At 43.4% G+C, this 19,505-nt stretch overlaps 1 protein-coding gene across 1 annotated transcript; it reads left to right on the forward strand.

The window, feature by feature from the left end:
• Nucleotides 1–61: 61 nt before the first annotated feature.
• Nucleotides 62–18,852, forward strand: LURAP1 (leucine rich adaptor protein 1). The gene is made up of 2 exons (XM_017658633.3): nucleotides 62–3,529; nucleotides 11,909–18,852. The coding sequence occupies exons 1-2, from the start codon at nucleotides 3,332–3,334 to the stop codon at nucleotides 12,428–12,430; spliced, it is 720 nt and encodes a 239-aa protein (XP_017514122.1). The 5' UTR covers nucleotides 62–3,331; the 3' UTR covers nucleotides 12,431–18,852.
• Nucleotides 18,853–19,505: the final 653 nt, after the last annotated feature.

The following is a 19,505-nucleotide window of genomic DNA, read 5'->3' on the forward strand; positions in this document are numbered from 1 at the left end:
GCAGCTCGCTAGTACCGCGAGTACTCCGCCCCTCTGCAGTTTCACAGCCGGCGGGCGGGGTGCCTGCTGGGAGAAAGCAGACCCCCGCCCGCCCCAGGGCAACCGGTTGGCAGACCCAATTCAAGTTGGAGTCCTACAGCCAGGACTAGAACACAGGCTCACCAGGGTCAGGAAGACTGCAGGCCTTGGACACATACTTGGCTTGGGCAAGGCTGCACCCAAGTCCAGGGCTTGCATGGTCTTTGGAGGCTAAGGGGAATTAATCTAGTTCTACCACTCATCTGAACCTTGGGCAAGTCACATCTCAGGCTAGGTTTGCCTCTCTGTGAAATGGGGATATTCCTATATGATGCTTTTATGCTAGTCACTGTTCTAAGCACTATTCCACAACAACCCCATGAGGTGGGTGCTATTACTAATGAGTTCCAATGTCATGAAGCTGGGAGAGCTAGAATTCAAACCCAGGTGACCTGGCTCCAGATTTCACTCTTACTCCCAGCGTTCTACTGATGATAATACTTATGAAGTTGTGAAGGTTAAATGAGATCATGCATATAAAGCACTTAGCTAACAGTGGTTATTCAACTACAGTTTGCATCAGAATCACTTTGAGGGTTTCTTAAAATACAGATTGCAGGGCCCCATTGCTAGAGTTTTTGATTAAGTAGTCTAGGGCAGAGCAGAATATTGCATTTCTAACAAGTTTCAGGTTATGGTGAGGCTTATTTGAAATGAGAGGGTAGCCATGGAACAGTTTTAAGCAGGGGAGCAGTACAGGCTGATTAGAAATAACCTTTACCATTTTGTGGAGAATGTAGTAAGAGCAAATGTCCTAAAAGGAAACAGAGGAAGCCAAAAGACTGGTTAGACTCTTTTGAGCTCTCCATATTTTATCTGCTTCCTAAATGGTGGTATGGTACCCTCCAAATGTTAACAGAATTTGCCTTAGGAGTTGAGACAATAGATAATTTTTCCTAAGAAGTATATATTAGAGAACAGAAGAAAACACAACACATTACATTAGCATTTGAAAAAGATGTCCCTCAAGGTTCCTCCCTAACTCTCTTCTCTCCTCAAATTCTACATGGAAGATCTCATCCACTCTCCTTACTTCTGTTACCATCTAGATTCCTAAAGTCGTTTCTGCAGTCCTAACCTTTCTCCTCAGCTCCAGGCTGACCTGTGTCCAGCTACCAGCTGGACATCTTCACAGGGCTAACCAACTCAATGTAACTCCTGATGGAATCATCTCTTCCCACTCCCAGACCTCCTCTTGGGCTCCTGTCTTTGGTGAATGGCATCAGGCCAAACAGCCGGGAGTTACCCTTGATTCCTTGTCTCTCCAGCAACCAGTCCAGGTCTGTTTGCTCACCATTATATCCTCTGCACCACACAATGGCTAGCATATAATAGACTCTCCATAATATTTATTGAAATAATTTGTTTTTGAACAAATACTTATTGAATGCCACTATAAATAAATGAATGTAACCAGTCGCCAAGTCTTGTCACTCTTACCTCCTTAAGTGTCCGCCATTCTGGTCTAACGCTTCTCCAGCCTCACAACCCCTAGCCCCTGGTTCAGGCCATTTCAGCCCATTTCTTGCCTTCCAACTGGTCTCCTTGACTCCAGATTTTTACTCCTCCAATCCTTTCTCCTTGCAACATCCAAAGTAATTTTTCAAAAAGGCAAATCTTGTTTTGTCAGTTGATGATTTAAAACCCTCCTGTGGATCAAGAGATACTAAGGGAAAATACATTACTTAAAATTACACAGTTAACCATTAGATGAACTAAAAATAGAGAAATATACAGGTCCAACTGAAGAAGGAAAGTACAGAGTGTGAGGTAAATCCATATTTATCATAATAGGATGTCAGTAGACAATGTTTAAAATTAAGAAATAAGGATGGGTGGGAAGGGACAGATAAGGGGAAAAAAGGGGGGCATTACTATTAGCAGACATAATGTAGGGGGAGCACAGGGAGGGTTGTACAACACAGAGAAGTAGTGACTCTATAGCATCTTACTACACTGATGGACAGTGACTGTAATGGAGTATGTGGGCGAGACTTGGTGATGGGGGGAGTCTAGTAAACATAATGTTCCTCATATAATTGTAGATTAATGATACAAAAAAAATTAAGAAATAGTGGTAGAAGCCTATGTGGAGTTATAGTTATAACCACCAGAAAAAACAGCTAAAAGTGGTTTCCTTTGGGGAGTGGGACTAGAGGTGAGAAAGGATAGAACTGGGATAACTTGTCTTTTCATTTATAAATCCTTCTATAACCATGGGCTGGACTTACTTGGATATAAAATCAAAATCAAGCCAAAACAAAAATAATTTTTCATGGCTCCTTATTGTCTGTAAAATATTGGTCCAAGCACTATAGAACCATCTTCTCTAAACGTGTTACTCAAAATGTGATCTTCCGACCAGCAGCATGGTCATCACCTGGACCCTGTTAAAAATGTAGAATATCAGGTCCACCCCAGATTTACACAATCATAATCTGCATTTTAACAAGACTTGCAGATAATTCATAAGTACAGTCAAGCTTACACAACGTGGTTCTTCAGGATCAAGCAAGATCTGGCCCACGTGGATCTCTGCGGCTTCAATACTAGTTGCTCTTCATTGGCCAGAAAAACTTTACTATTACTTCTTTAGTCTAAATTCTGTGACTGCTTCTGGGGGTGTATGTGGGTGTGTCAGTGGCAAGCTAAATTCTAACCACTGTTTTAGACCCAGCAAATCTTGTTTTTGTCAGTTGATTATTTAAAACCCTCCTGTGGATCAAGAGATACTAAGGGAAAAAATATTACTTAAAATTACACAGGTAACCATTAGATGAACTAAAAAAAGAGAAATATACAGGTCCAATTGAAGAAGGAAAGTGCAGAGTGTGAGGTACTTCTACTCCAGAAGGCCTTCCAAAACCCTCTGCCGCTGTTACCACGGTTCCTTAAACTCCCACATCCCTAACTGAAGATGCTTAGCCTTCATGTTTATTAGGCGCTGGCTGTGCACCGGGCTCCATTCAGTGCCAGGGTGGAGAGAAGGCGCCTAGCTCTCGAGTGCTCCTTCAGGTACAAATCCAAGGTGGCCCAGCGGCACCCATCTCAGGGCTAGAGGTTGTGCGCGCCGCACTCCGACACACCCGCGGCTGTGCGCGGCTTCTCTGAGCGTTACGGCGCTCTCCTCCCACCCCCGCGCGGCGCGAACGCGGACCCGCCGGTTCAGCTCCGCACTACCGGCGGAGACGGGAGGACCCGGGAACCAGACCCCGGCGTCCGCTCGTCCAGCCCTGTTCAGGCGTAGGCCCGCATGGAGGGGACTCCGGAGTCCCCGACGCCTGACCTGCGAGACGTGGAGGGCAAGGTGGGCAGGAAGACCCCTGAAGGGCTGCTCCGCGGACTACGAGGCGAGTGGGAGCCGGGAACCTCTGGCTCCCTGCTGCTCTCGGGGGCACCCAGCACGGGCCACGGCCTGGGGGACAAGATCATGACGCTGAGGATGGAGCTGGTGAGTGTGAGCTCCGTGGGCTGGCGGGGAACGAGACCCCAGTGTCCGTCGGCCAGAAGGGAGGGACTCACACCCCCAGAGTTGGGCTGGTGAGGAGGGATGGTCAGGATCCCACCCAGACCAACCCTTAAACCCTGGGCTCCATTAATCCTCCCCACCCCCACCCCTGGCCCAGGGTGAGAGGGGTGTTAGTGGGTCCTGAGTACTTGAGGTGGGAGGCACCGACTCTTGGAAGTTTTTCCTGCCAAATGATTGGAAGGGGAGGAGTGAGGACTGGGAAGCACTGAGAACCTGGCACAGCACAAATCTCCCTCCCACCCCTCACCGCGGGGCCACCATGATAAGGCAACTCGTTTTTCGTCCTGCAAACTGGGCCCTGGGTTTGTTCCTCTGAGGTCCCAGTATTCATGCTAGGATTCAGCACAGAAGAGATCTAATTGGGTGACAACTGTCTGGACAGGGCCACTAACAACAGCCAACCTCACCCTCACCTGAAGTATTTGAAAGTTCCTAGAACCTTAACAGACACAGAGTAGCAGCCGCCCCATCTGTACTAGTCCCACAGCCTCCCACTCAGCCTCCTCCCAGCCACCCCCCAGGTTACTATTTGGCTCTCCTATGTACTTACATGGGAGAAGAGGAAACAGGCAAGCTTCCCCTGCCATGTTGCTGCTCATCATGATTCAGAGCCAAAAGGGCAGTTGGTGTCCCCAGGCTCCTTAGGGCCTTGGTTCTGGTGAAGGGGGTGATTTGCATCTGTTGCCACTTTGCAGCCAGTTCTGGGAAACAGAGGAATTTTCTCTGGCTTGGAACCAGAAGACCACAGTGAGTGTGTCAGCTAACAGGTCTTCCTGGAGCCCCACTGTGTGTCCATCTTCTGTACCAGGCTGAGCTGTGAGAGACGGGGTGGGGGGAGGTGGGGGGGGGTTCCTGGGAACTTCCAGGCAGCAGGAGTGGCTGGAAGGAAAGCCTGTGGGCAGGGCCATCAGGGAAGGCTCCATGCTGGGATGATTTGAATGCCTTATGTGCACTTGGCCTTGAAGGTTGGAGGTGAATGCCAAATTCTCCAGAGCAGGGCTGTGGCTTTGCCCACCTAAGGGAGGGGCCTGGCTTTGCCTCACTGTACAAACTGTAGCTCAAGGCCTAGAAAGAACCTATCTAGAGTGCCCTGCTTTAGAAACTTTCACCAAGCTTATGTGCCAGGCATCACGCTGAGCACTTTACAAAATACTGTTTTGATCCTGACGCAACCCTATTAGTTAAGTGATGTTTTATAGGTGAAGAAACTGAGGCACAGAGAGGTAAGTAACTGCCCACGTTTACACAAAAAGTAAAAAGCAGAGCCAGGCTTTGAATCCAGATGATCTTCCTATACTTTACCTCTTTACCATTGAGACCTGCTTTGTGCCAGACATTTTAAACACAGTTTATGTCATTAAGTAGAAAAGCAGTCATCATTTTCCCCATCACACAGATGAAACAAACTTGCAGGTATTGAGGGCTTCCTTGGGGTCCAGAGGAGCCACACCTGGTCTCCCTGGCTTTAATGCTTCTGCCTTTGGTGGAGATTACCCATTTGCAAATTTTAAGGGGGTACATTTACCTTCTCTGCATACTTGACCCAGCCTGGCCTGGGACCACAGGCTGCCAATGAAGACATGAGGGAGAGAGCCTTCTGGGAGCAAGGAGAGTTAGAGGCTCCTGATGTGCACCATGGACCCTTACCCCATTCCTTTCTCCCTCCTCAGCCAGTGTCATTGATGTCCTTATGCACTCTGCCTGCCTACTGGGTTGTACCCAGGGAGGACAGTGGCCTGGCAGGGGGTTTCCCTTGGAGCTACTTGTGGCAGAACTAGTGCAAGCCCTCCAAGCAATGCCCTTCAGCTGTCCCTCTTCCAGCTCTCCTGCAGGGCAGGGGCAGGCCTGCCCTTGAGGCTAAGGTCATTGATTTCTCTAGGCCTCTTCCCTCCTGCTTCCCTCCCCTACTCAAAGATTGAGTGAACCAGACTCTGGGATCTGTGGGAAAGGGGAACAAGGGCAACCTCCCCTACTTAATCCTTCTGCCCCAAGAACTGTTGCTAGGACAACCCACCCCCACAGAGAAATTTGGGGAAAAGCTTTAGGCAAGGAGGGAGAAGACATTGGTACAAATCCTGACTCTGCTCCTGTATCATTTTGTGGTCTTGAGCAGGGTCCTGATTCTCTCTCGGCCTCAGTTTCTCTGCCTCTTGGAGGGTGAGGGGATAGGAGATTGGGGGGCCAGATGATCTCTAAGAGCCTTCCTAGTAACAATAGTCTGAGAATCTCAATCCACCACCAGGGAGCTAGGACTGGGGTCTCGAGGCTTTACCCCAGGGCCTGAATTGGACTGAGTGATGAAGGAGCCTGTCTTGTGACCCCAGGGCCGGACAGAGTCTGCTATGTATGTGTTAAGGGGAGGAGTGGAGAACCTGAATTCCCCTGGGAAGAGAATTAGGTTGGTGTGGCCTCTGAGGCTGCATCTCTCCTGAGTTGTTTATCCCCTCTTTTTCCAAGGAGATGGTGTGAAATGAGTGTTTCTTTTTCTGGCCAAGAAAGCCTTGCTGTCTTCTATTCTGGGGAGCAATATTGTCACAGTCAGGGAATCCTGCTGTCACAAGGCTGTAAAATCTGGTCCTCAGATTCGTTTTCCATCAACACAATAAAACCCAACCCCCTGAATCCTGGAGGCCACCAGATGGTCCAAGAATAGTAAAGGCAAGAGAATCACAAACCTTAATTTGACCTGCCCAGTCCTAGACTTAGCACCATAAATGAACTGGGCAGGACCTTCTCCCAGGGAGCTCACAGCCTGTGTTAGGGAAGAAAGGAGACAGACTAATAACTCTAATAAGTACAGGATGATGAATGCTGTTGGAGGGCTTCCTGGAAGAATCTTCATTATAGAATAACATGGTCAGATTTGTGCTCTGGAAAGGCCACTTTGAATGGAGGGGACACATGCTATTTCCTCTGGTTGGAATACCTCTTTCCACTGCTTTGTCTGGCTAAGTCCTTAACCTTCACCTTTCAGCCCATGTCCCTTATTCTAGGAAGCATTTCCTCACCTCCCCTGGTTAGGTTGTGGCCCTCCACATACCCATGGCTCTTTGTGCAACAATCGTTTCCGCTAGCATTTGCCACACTGAATTTTAAGTGCTTGCCTCATTGGCTTATCTTAACCATAGACTGTGAGCTCTCTGAAGTTAAGAAATGGTGTCTTTTCTTCCTTTACCTAATACAATGCCATGCCTATAAGAAATACTCAGTATTGTTCCATGACTGAGTGGGTTAATTCTATCTTAAGGAAGGGCAGGGAAGATTTCCTAGAGGAGGTGGCATTTGAGCTGGGCCTTGAAGAATGAATAAAGTCAGATGGAATTGCAGTTCAAGATGGCATATTGAACAGATGCATTTACCTCCACTGCCTCCTGAAACTCCACTAAAAGTAGGATTACTTTAAAAGCCATGAAGCAACTATAACAACAAGAATAGGAGAAAAGATGATAGGAACAAAATTTTGGAAGCTGAAAAGCAGAAGGAAGAGTGATAATTAACTTAGTAAACCTGGAAAAAGTTGAATTCCAAGCCATCAGTGCATTTTGCACTGCGAAACCCTCAAAGGTCTCAGAAATTGGAAGCACCAGATGTTTCTAGAAGTGGGAGGTGCAAGTGGAGCTGAAAACTAAAGGGCTAGTGAATATCTGCTTAAGAATCATACTCTTAAGATCCCTTCCCTAACTGGGCAACCAGGTGCCAGCCAGTCCTTTACCCTAGCAGAAGACTAGAGATATAAGTTTTGGAAAGAATAGAACATATCAAAGGGAGCATAGGGAAGGGAGTGAGGGAAGAAGGGGAAAACAGCAGGAAAAGCATTTTTAGTATTAGAAGTTTTGCTTAATACATTTAGTTGGGTCATGAACTAGGACTGTTCATTTCACTGTTGATATACTTGTCCCCAGTATGAAACAACCAAAGATAATCTCTTTTATCATATGTCATCAATAGTCTTTATAGTCTGTGGTATTTTGGTTCTTTATGTCAATATCTCCATAATGAAATTGCAAGCTTCTAGACATTCAGATGGCCAACAGACACATGAAGAGATGCTGCACATCACTAATCATCAGGGAGATGCTATCCAAACCACAATGAGATATTACTTCATACCAGTCAGAATGGCCAGTATCAAAAACACAAGAAATAATACATGTTGGCAAGGACGTGAAGAAGAGGGAACCCTTACACACTACTGGTGGGAATGTAAATGGTGCAGCCATGATGGACAGTCCTCAAAAAATTGAAAATAGAAATGCCATATGAATCAGTAATTCCACTTCTAGGTATTTACCCAAAGAAAACAAAGTTGCTCATTTGAAAAGATGTATGCACTCCTGTGTTCACTGCAGCATTATTCACAATAGCCGAGGCATGGGAGCAATGGTAAGTGTCCATTGGTAGATGAATGGATAAGGAAGATGTGGTACTGGTACATATCTACTATGGAATATTATTCAGCCATGAAAAATGAAATCTTACCATTTGCCACAACATGGATGGACCTAGAGAGTATTATGCTAAGTGAAATGAATCAGACATAGAAAGGCAAATAGCATATACTTTCACTTATATGTGGAATGTAAAAAAATAAAACAAATAAAAAAACAAAACAGAAATAGACTCATAAATACAGAGACCAAATGGGAAGTTGCCACAGGGGAGTGGTGACAGGATGGGCAAAATAGGTGAAGGGGATACATAGGTACAAACTTTCGATTATAAAATAAATTGATCACAGGGATGAAAAGTACAGCATAAGGAATGTAGTCAGTAATATTGTAATAATTTTGTATGGTGACAGAAGGTAACTACACTTACTGTGGTGAGCATTTTGTAATGTATATAAATGTCAAAATACTGTTGTACACCTGAAATTAAATGTAATATTGTATATCAATTATACATCAATAAAAAAAGAAACTGCAAGCTTCTGTTAAGCAAGGACAGTTAATGGAGACATTATCTTTGTAATTATTAAAATATCCAGGTATGCAATAATGATTTGTTTAATTGAATTAGAGTTGTGATATTCTCCCCAAAACATAAATAACTTCAGGTACCAAATTTTGTTCTGTGCCTATGCCATAATAAGTAGGTTAACCATAGTAATATATAAAACCAAAGAGGTTTATCACTTATTGATTAACTAATACTTGTCAGGCAAAATGCTATGCATGTTAGTATGTTCCTTCCATTTCTTAAAATAAATCATTAAATTGGATATTATCCTCATTTTACAATGAATAAATGAGAGTTTAAAAGAGAAAAAAATTTCAACTTCATATGGCAAAACTGCAATTTGAATCCAGGTCTGTTTAATTCCTGTGCCTGTATTTTTCTCAATGTACAAATACTTGGTCTTATTCTGGTCTATCACTGTAGATGTTAAAAAGTTAAACTCTCTCACTGTTAAACAATTATTTCCTGAATAATTCAGTAAACATACATCCAGTGGTATATATATTAAAAACAAACAAACAAACAAAAGAACCAGAGGGCTCCAGACTGGGAGACACCAAGTAAAGCTGAGGGCAAGAAGGATTTAATAAAAATGTACTAAATATTATGAAATACCTCTCCCAGGCTTTTCCCTACTCCTACTTGGCTTCTCAGAATATTGGCAGCTTTGCTTCCATTATACTCTCTAGATAGGTATAATGTGGTGACTGTGATGAACCCAGGAAAAAAAAACAGAAGAAGATACTAACTTCAGGCCTTAGCCAGCCAGACAGCCCAGACAGATAACCCTCAGTGAGGTCGAGGCGGCAAGTCTCACTCATGCTTGCAGCTTCCTGTCAGCCTTTCAGAGACCGCTCTGAAGTGTGAGCAGGAGCTGAAGATCTAAAGACATCTGATGAGACCCTCTGACTAGGTAGACTTAAGGAGAAAAAAGCAACTTGAATGAAGTGGAGATTATACAGAGAGATAAGACTTATAAAAATCATTAATTATATCCTTAGAGAGGTAAGAGATAACACTGCAGCCATGAACAAAAACAAGAAGCTATAGAAAGGAAAACATTCAGAGAATTAGAAACAACTCTTGGAAATAAAACCATAATAGGAGAAAATGAAAAGCTAAATGGAAGGATTGATAATGTTGAAATATTTCAGAAACCAGAACAAATATAGAAAGAGATGGAAGAGGGAAAAAAAAATAGAGGATCAGTCCAGAACCCCTCTATCCAAATAATAGGATTTCAGAAAGAATAGAAAAATATTGGAGGAGAAATAATAAAGAAATAGTTAATAATTATTATTCAATTATTATTCAATTTAATTATTAAATTCCCAGAATTGAAGGACATGGATTTCCATATTCAAGGGCCCAAAAAGTGGTCAGTTCAATGGATGAAAATAGGCCCGCACCATGGCATATTACTGTGATAATTTAGAACACTGGGAACAAAGAGAAGATCTTAAAAACTTCCAGAAGGACTGAGAAAATGGTCACATGCAAAAGAACTAAGAATCAGAAATGTATCAGGCTTTTTAAGTGTAACACTGAAGAATTAGAAGACAATGTAACAATGCCTTAAATCCTGAGGAAAAATTATTTTCAACCTATAATTCTGTGCCTAGCCAAACCGTCAACAGTGGGAGGAGAGAACAGCAACATTTTAAAACACATCAAGTTTCAACAAAAACACTTCCTATGCAAACTTTCACAGGAAGCTACTGGAAGAAAAGCTCCCCACACACAAATGAAGGAGTAAGTTAAGAAAGAGATGCCATGGGATCCAGGAAATGGGATACAATTCAGGAAAGAAGCAAAGGGAATCCCTAAAATGATAGTGAAGGGAGATGCCTGGAGGACAGTGCACTGCAGGGGCAGATTAGAGCAGATCCGAAGGCTTGTAAAGGGCTGTGTCTGAGAAGACAGGAGAGACAGAACGTATGATGTGTTTAAAAGCCTTGAGAGGGAGATTCACATAATTGGGAGTTTGGGGATGATTTACTGATATTTATATATACAGTAAACTAAAAAAAACAGTAGTAGTAATAGTAGTAATGCTGTGTATGATATATACTATTATTTATATAGGAATGTTAGTAATGTCTAAGGAAAACATAAAGGTATAAGAAATAGAGAGTAACCATAGTAAACCACGTGACTTAACTGTCAACAGCATTTCTAAATCCTAATAGGGTAAACACTAACTAATTTTACAGCATATTTTGGGAATAGACGGAATAGGAGGGGTACTGTATGGCAGAGCTGTAGAAAGAGTTAATCTTCTATCATGTGGGAGGTCAGTATAAAACATATATAAAACTCTTGGAAATAAAAACTTAAAAGTCAATAAATAACATGTTATTTGGAGATTAGAGGGTGAGTACCACAATAAACAGCTAAAATAATTAATAGTTATCTCTGGGAAGTGGTATTTAGGATTTGGATGAGAGAACTGTTACTTTTCATAATAAATCTTGCAGTATTGTTTGCTTTGATTAAAAGTAAAACTAAATAAAATGAAATTTAACAAGTTATGTGTGGCAGGACCTGGGGTTCCCAGGAAGTATGAGTTGAAGCTGGAGAGATGGGCAATAGCTGTATAATGACAGGCTTTTGAATGCCAACTGCTTTAGTGTTTAGATTTTATTTTCTAAGAGTAGTTAAAGCCCATAAAGTCTCTTGAGCAGTTGGGGGACAGGTTCAGACTTGTATGGAGGAAGATAACTGAGTGCCTCTGAGCTAGAAGGGACCCTAGAGATTACCTGGTAAATCAATTTAACTCCCACTACAGACAGACAGGCTGGTGTGTGGTGGAGGGAAGCTCTGAACCCCAGCCAGTGGGAGTCTGACCCTGCAAAACTCTAGTCAACCAATTAATACCTGGCTCCTTGTCAGGCTATTTTGTGGCTGTTTCTAAGTCTTACTGGTGAATCTGGACTACTTCAATCGTTAATATCCTATCTATGGAGTTCAAAGCTCAGTAGAATCGAATTTTAATACTTAACATTTACTGAGACCTTCTCTGTGCCAGACACTGTGCCAAGTTTTAATAAACAGCATCTCAAAATTCTCACAGCCACCCTGTGAGGTGAGTGATCTTGCCCTGTTATATAAACAAGGAAGCTCGGGCTCAGAAGAAGGTAAGAAAGTTGCCCATGGTCATAGTAGAACTGAGATTTTAAACAGCAATCTGGGCTGCTTCTAAAGCCCACTCTCTAAAACATTCAGGAAACCATGCTTCTTGAAATTGAAGCATAATTAGTTGGACCACAGGGTAGGGCCTCTGGAAACTTTGAGGAAACCCGCAGCCAAGAACTGGGACTGATTCCTTCTCCACTCCCCTAGGCTTACCTGCGAGCCATCGACGTGAAGATCCTGCAGCAGCTGGTGACCTTGAATGAGGGCATTGAGGCGGTGCGGTGGCTGTTGGAGGAGAGGGGGACGTTGACCAGCCATTGCAGCAGCCTCACCAGCAGCCAATATAGCCTGACAGGTGGGAGCCCTGGCCTCTCAAGGCAAGGCAGCTGGGAGAGCCTGCCAGACACCAGCATCACTGACCGGCTGGACAGCATCTCTATCGGCAGCTTCCTGGACTCAGTGGCCCCCAGTGAGCTGGATGAGCAGGGCCCTCCTGGGGCTCCCTGTCCTGAGAGGGACTGGGCAAAGGTCACACCCAGTGGGGAGAGGGCCAGGCCTGAGGTGGACCTAACAGTCACCAGACTAGGGAGCTTGAGGGCTGTGTGGAAGACTCCAGGGGCAGAGCTCCAGGGTGGACCTCCTGAGCCACCAGAAGATGAGAGTGCCAAGCTGGGCTTGGAGGCCCACTGGTACTGGGGGCAGATCCAGGATGATGTTACCTTCTTGTAACAACTCTTCCACCCTTTGTACTCCTATTGCTCTTTCATCACTAGACCCTGGTCTCCCTCACAATTTATTCTCCCTTAATCTGGGACAAGGACAAGGCTACGTTGAAGTCAGTTACCATGAAAACCTGGCCTTACCATCCCTCTGGGTCGCTGTGGAAGCTCTGCCTTTATCCTTCAATTTTTGGGTCCCTAGAGCTATTTCCATAGATACATTGGCTCTAGAGGTTTGACCTGTGGTTCCTGGTGTGATGCTATCTCTTCCCCTTCCCCTATCTACTAGGTAAGGATTGGAGGGATTTAGGACTCTAGATCAGTGATGATGAGAGATGGGGATGTAATTATCTCACCCAACGTCTAGGAGCCTTGGCCCCTTAAGGCCAAGATGGAGGTTTGCAGAAGGACATGGACATTCAGGGCCAGCCCTCCATGGATTGGCCCTCCCAGAAGCCTTTGGGGCTGGCAGAACCATCCCTTCTTGTCTGGAGTGATGTCATTTCCTGCCAGAATGGGTTAATGTTTCCTCTGTCCTTTAGTGGTGACTGGTCCCTGTAGGGTGGCTGAGCCCCTGGTGCTGAGTGAGACCATACCATTTATTCTCCATACCATTACATCTTGTGAGTAGGAACATTTCACCCCTCCTGGCAGGGAACTTTCTCACTGTCACATGTTTGTGCTTATCTTCAGAAAGGTTCTTACTTTTTAAACAGGATGTTCTCATTTTATCCTAGGGGATCTCACATCCACTGTGGCCACATCCCTGTCTGATGCCAGCCCTCCTGAAACTATGCTTTTTAGGGAGGGAACTGGCAGGGGCCTCCAAGTCTGCCCAGGGCTTTTAAGTCTGTCTAGCCTGCCCTGCCACAATCCCTTGTCTACCCTGGCCCTGGGTTGCCCTCATTCTTGTATTCTGGCTCCAAATCTACCTGCCAAAAGACTCAGCCTCTGTGTCTCCACACCTTCTCTCTCTGCACTCCAGGCCTCAGGCCTTTTATATCCAGAGGCGGCTCCCAACCTTCTCTTCCTCTTGCTGATGGGAACTACAGGGAAGCAAATCTTGAGGTCTCAGAGCTCTGGTGGTTTACTAGAACTTCCAAGGTGGAGAATTGTCTTCTCCTGTGATCCTGTGATTCCCCTTCCCCCACCCTGCCCCAAACCTTCCACCATTTGGTCACAAGGATGCCTGTCAGGCTGCATGGAACACAAGGAATCCCCTTGTCTGGGTTACAATGGTGGGGCGGGGCAGGGAAAGACAGAGGCTCTTTGATCCTAGGGCCCACATCCTGGGAGCAGGGAAAGACTGAGGGAAGGGCATTTTTCTTCCTTCATTAGAGCAAGCCCTAGACTCCTGGGACCTGAGGAGGGAGCAGGGGACAGGCTCTGGGCCTGGGTCCCAGGGCCCTAGTGAATTATACCAAAGAAGGAATTCAGAGATGCTGCCAACATAGGGCTCAGGGAGGACAGGCTGTGGGCGACAAGGTCTGTGGCTGACGTCAAAGAATGAATTCTTGGAGATTAACCGCTTGAAACCCTGGTAACTGCCCATATATGTTGGTTCCTATTTTCCCTAGGCCCTGAAACTAGATTATTGGAAGGCGACAAGGAGAGAAATGGATGTCAGGTGACCTTGCCTATTTGCTGTGCCCTCCTGAGTTGAAGGAGCCTTCTCTAAATCCTCAAATAACTCCTGCGATGTGTCTACTTTTCATTCTATGCTGGGGAAGGGAAGGATCCCAAGGCAGTCATCTCCACTTCCTCTAAACTCACCAAATCTTATTCTGCAACCCCCCCCCCCCACAATCCTTTTGGGCAGTACATTCAGTCCATGGCTCTCCCCTAAAGAGTCCCTCTTCTCCCATCCCCTCAAAGTGACTGAAATCTCTTAAGTATGTCTATACCCTCTCCTACTGTACTACCCACCTCTCATCACTTCTCCTGAGTTTGGGGCTCCTGACTTCCCCTCAGGCAGGGAATTCAATACTCGTTTCCAGTGCCTACTCTGTTGCCATTTTGTAGTGTGCCCTTGGATAAACTACCTTTTCACTTGGGAGCCTTGTATTCCTTTTTGAAGCTTACTTGTTGGTTTAGGCTACAAACTTCTGAGCTGAAGAGGTTGCCCGCCCTCTTGTGGCCATCTTGCATCATTGCCAGGCATAGATGGTTAGAGCCTCCAAAACTCAACTATAGACTTACAGACCAGCCCTCTTCAGGGCATAGACAGGCTAGGGAGTCAGGCCGAGAGAGGGCGGAGACTTGCCCAGTGTCATCCACTGTAAGTCCGTGGCAATGCCAAGGCTGAGACCACAAATCTCTTGCCCGCTCACCTGCCCACAGTGCCAACACTTGGCCACATTGGTCCCCCACCCCACCCAGTCAACCCCACCCAAGACCAGAGACTGAAAGCAGTTTCACCTGTTTTAATATTTAGGTTCTCACCTGACCCTAGAGAGGCAGCTCAGTGTTTAGAGAAAGAGCTACATGCTCTGAGGAAAGAGAACGTTGGACCTAAATTGGGTAAAGCATGCATGAACCTAGACCACAAGACATAAGGAAAACCAATCCTAGACCACTTTCTCTGGGAAGGCCAGTAGGCCCAGACATCATGGGGGGCAGAGAGTTCAGCATTTCAGACCTGGAGGCTAGAAGTTGGGTGGGGGTGGGAGCTTTGAGATTAGGCTGTCTAGATGGGTCCTGAGGAGTTGTAGGGCTCTGCAGGTCAGGGTTGGCAGCACAGCTGGATAAAGGCAGAGAGGGGACTGCTCATGACAGCTGCAGAAACAGTGCCTGGGAGGACAAAGGGTGGTGCTGGCCAGGATGAGAGATCATGTGAGTGGGTAACTGTGAGCACTCTAGGATGCAGGCAGTGAGGCTGGGCCCTGGACTGACTGGAAGCCCAGTGGCAGCTTAGGTAAGAGGTGCCTGATGCCAGGCATCCTCTAGGTATCTAGTGATAATAATTGAATGAATGGAGAAATGAATGTGTATAAACCCCCAGGAGATGTGACTTTTTTTTAAGTGGGCAATTAGTAATAGGTAATTTAAAACACGATTCTATTTAAATCTTAGCAACCGTATAAACAGCACATTAATAATGTTGCTTAGACGTTTGCTCAAGGTCAGGTAGGTACTGAATGAACTTTAATATGATCCTAGGTCGGTCTGACTGCAGGGGCTTCCAGGAAGTCTTCTCTGATTCCCACTCCTCACCACAGACCTTATTCTCCTAGGTGAATAGGTCATGCTGCCCAGCAGGGTCAGCGTACTAGTTGCCTATTGAGGCTATAAGAATTACCCAAAACTTAATGACTTAAAGCAACACAAATTTATTATCGTGCAGTTCTGGAGGTCACCAGTCTGAAATCAATTTCACTGGGCTAACTTAAAGTCAAGGACTTGACAGGCCTGCATTCCTTCTAGCGACTCTAGTCATTTCTTTGCCTTTTCCAGTTTCTGGAGGTTGTTTGTGTTCCTTGGTTCACAGCCCCTTCCTCCAGCTTCAAAGCCAGCAGCACAGCATCTTCTCTCCTCTCTGACCTCTGCTCTTATCCTTCCATCTTCACTAACTCTCCTGTCTCCTCTTAGGAGGATTATATTGTGATAATGTATCCTTGTGATTACATTGGGCCTACTGGAAAATTCCAGGATCATCTCCCCACATCAAGATCCTTAATTTAACCATATCTTCAAAGTTCCTTTTATCATAGAAGGTAAAATGTTCACAGGTTCTGGGAATTAGGACATGAACATCTTTGGAGGAAGGGGCATTATTCACCCCATCACAGGCAGAGATGGAGGGTGTGCAGGAGGAGGTACCCAGGCCCAGAATGAGCTTCTGTCCTTTGCCCAGCCTCTGTCAGCCCAGAGTGGGGGACAGTGTCACAGGGGAGGTGGACAGACCTAGGTCCTGTGTCTGGAGAATGGCAAGTGCCTCCTGCATCATCACTACCAGCAAGAGCTGAGAGTGAAGATCAGACTTGGGAGAAATTCTCAGTTTAGGGAACTCTCCTGGTGACCATGGTGGAGGGTTCCAGTAGGCTCTGTCTTCAGTATTGCCTCCTTTCTAGAATCATTCTGTGCTTTTTAAGGCAGAAGATAACTACCACCAGTGAACCAGCCTGAGTTCTCTCTGAAGAGGATAGATCCACTGTCTCCTTTTAAAATTATTTTTAATTTATTCCTTAATAGTTAAACCATGCTCCTCAGAGCATGGTGAACTCTTATCGTCAGTGGATACTGGGCCCCTTTGTTTTATTTTCTTCTTTTATCCCTTATCCTTAGTTTCATTTGTCTCCCTGACCTGGTGTACACATATGTGTTCAGTATGTGTTTGGAATGTATCATTGAAAATATATATAATTATGTGTTTTAATATATATAAATGGTATGCTTTTACAATTAGCTAACTTCTATATAGAATTACTCCATATTTCAGTGATTTAACACAGTAAAGATTTATTTTTCACCTACATAGGAGCACAGGTATTCCTGCTTGGACAGCTCTCTTCCACTGCCCATTTCAGGTCCCAGCGTCCTTCCATTTTCAGGGGGTGATAGCCTGATTCTGCATCATAAAGTTCCCCATCAATTTTTCACAGAATTGTTTTACTCTCCATTAAATGATCATTTTATAAGTTGGTTATTTCACTAGCTCTGACAAAATGATGATTTTCTAATGCTATTATTTTTTCTTTAATTCTGTACAAAAACCTTTTTTCACATCCTCTAGGACCACTTGGTTATCCTATAATAAAGTTCATAACAGAATGGCAAAATAAAAGCTGAAATCTCTTCCCTTATTTATCTCTTCAAAAGTAGTAAATTGATACTTCTTGATGCTGAATTGGAGTCCAATATTTTGTTTTTCTAATTGGTAGCTAATTAGTGTCCAATAATTTTTTGTTTTACTCTCTTTAAGTTACTCTTCTGACCTTCTAATTTTTAGATATTTAATGTCGTTAAGTCATTACAGTTACTTTTTGTTTTATATTATATAAAATCAAGCATATATGAAAGTAGAGAAAATAATATAATGAATTCCCGTGCACCTGTCACCCAGCTCCAATAATTATCAACTCATGGCCAATCTTGGTTATTTATTCCTTCAACTATTCTTCCCTCAACCAAGATTATTTTGAAACAATATGATAAATAGGCTACCAATATACTAACTATGATACCAATTCATCTGTAAATATTTTAGTATATGTCTAAAACTTAGATACTTTTATTAGCATTATTGCATCTAAAAATTAATAATTCTTCAATTTAGTAAAATATAGTTGGTGTGTTCAATTTTCCCTAATTTTCTGATAAACTTAAAAAAGAGTTTTAGTATCAGGGTTATGCTGGCCTTCTACAGAGAGTTATAAAGTGTTTCCTCCTCCCCTGTTTTCTGAAAGCACTGTGTATGATCGGTAAATCACATGATGATTATTCATCAGTGAAATAATCTGGGCCTGGAGTTTTCTTTTGGAGGAAGTTTTGGTAACAACTTAATTTCTTTGATACATATAAGGCTATTCTGACTTCTAAATTCATTTCCAGTTTGTTTTAATAAATTGTATTTCTCGAAGAATTTGTTTCATCTAAGTTGTTAAATTTACAAGCATGAAACTGTTCATTGCACTCCCTTGTTATTCTTTTTAAAACTCCATTCATTGTCAAATAAAGCACAAATATAGAAAATGCACAGAACAAATATAAGCCTTAATGAGTTATTTTGGGACAAACACTTTTGTAACTACTACCCTGTTAAGTCCTGTCTATGTGCCCCATCCCAATTATAATACCCTTGCTCTACCCTTAAGTAACCATTTCCTGATTATAATATTTACTTCTTTACATCTTTTCTAGTTTTATCATCCAAATTATATCCACAGATAATGTAGTTTAGTCTTGTCCATTAAAAAATATTGATGTGTCTTTATTCCTTTCTTAATTCCTTACTATTTATTTGTTGAAGAACCTGGGCCTTTTGACTTGAGGAGTTTACCACAGTCTGGATTTCAGTGATTAAGTACATGTGGTGCAGTTCTAAATGTTCCTGTATTCTCAGCATTTCCTGAATATTAGTAGTTGGATCAGAAATCAGATTTGATCACTTTGGCAAGAATATAAGAGGTGTATAAATCTAATTGTCTCTATGCTTGTGTTTTTTTTCAGGTGTTGATGCTTATAGCCTGTATTCATTAATTCAGTGAATTGCAAAATGGTGCCATTAAGTCTATCATTTCATTTTATTTATTAGTTGAAATACCTACATAAAGAGAAACATCCTTTTATGTATGTACTGTTTGGTTTCTGAGTGTATCGTTTACATAGGAAAAGCAGAATAAATGCTTGATTCTTTCGCACCAATTTTCAAGGTAATAAATTGGATTCCTAATATCCTTCAAAGGTAGCCATTAAAAAATCATTATGAATTTATGGATTTGTGTGTTTATATTTGATATGGGTTTCAGTCAGTTGGAATTGTTACCATAACTGAAGTGCCCGCTGCCCATGGAGTCTCATCATGTTGGCTCCTGAGTCCTTTTGACCCCAGTAACCTTTGATAGCTTTCTTGTTATGTGGTATGACAAAATATCCTGGGTCACCCGGTACACTTTTCGCCCCAGAATGGAATCAGCCATTTCTCCAAGAAGTCTTGGGTTTTTTAAGTGAGAAATTTTATTTCAAGACAGAGCTTTAATTAATCTCTTCTCCGGTTCCTTCCATACTAAGAATCCTGGTTTTCAAGGACACAGAAGATGATAGTATTAAATATTCCATAATTACTTTATTTTATCTCCTACACAAAGCATTCAGAATAACTATATTAATACTACCACCAACATGGTTACTGAAAATATTCTTAAAAGTATTTTGCAAATTCATTTCCCATTCTCCACCTCATTACAAAACCTTGTAGTAAATCTATTCTCAGGGCATATAGTCATCATATACCACATTCCTCCTTCTTAGCCCTTATGCAGTTTTAGTTCTACAAGTAATCTTATAATTAATACTTATCTCCAGTCCTTAAATCATTCTACTCATTTTGGTTCTCTAAAGCTGGTTTTCTATTAGATTCTCCAGAA

Source organism: Manis javanica, chromosome 4 (assembly GCF_040802235.1).
Source record: "Manis javanica isolate MJ-LG chromosome 4, MJ_LKY, whole genome shotgun sequence".
Lineage (NCBI taxonomy): Eukaryota > Metazoa > Chordata > Mammalia > Pholidota > Manidae > Manis > Manis javanica.

What these genes read in the sequence shown, in the direction of transcription:
- LURAP1 (XM_017658633.3), top strand. Translation starts at nt 3,332, where the DNA reads ATGGAGGGGACTCCGGAGTCCCCGACGCCTGACCTGCGAGACGTGGAG. An exon ending in TGACGCTGAGGATGGAGCTG is followed by an intron (nt 3,530 to 11,908) that starts GTGAGTGTGAGC and finishes CCACTCCCCTAG; the next exon opens with GCTTACCTGCGAGCCATCGA.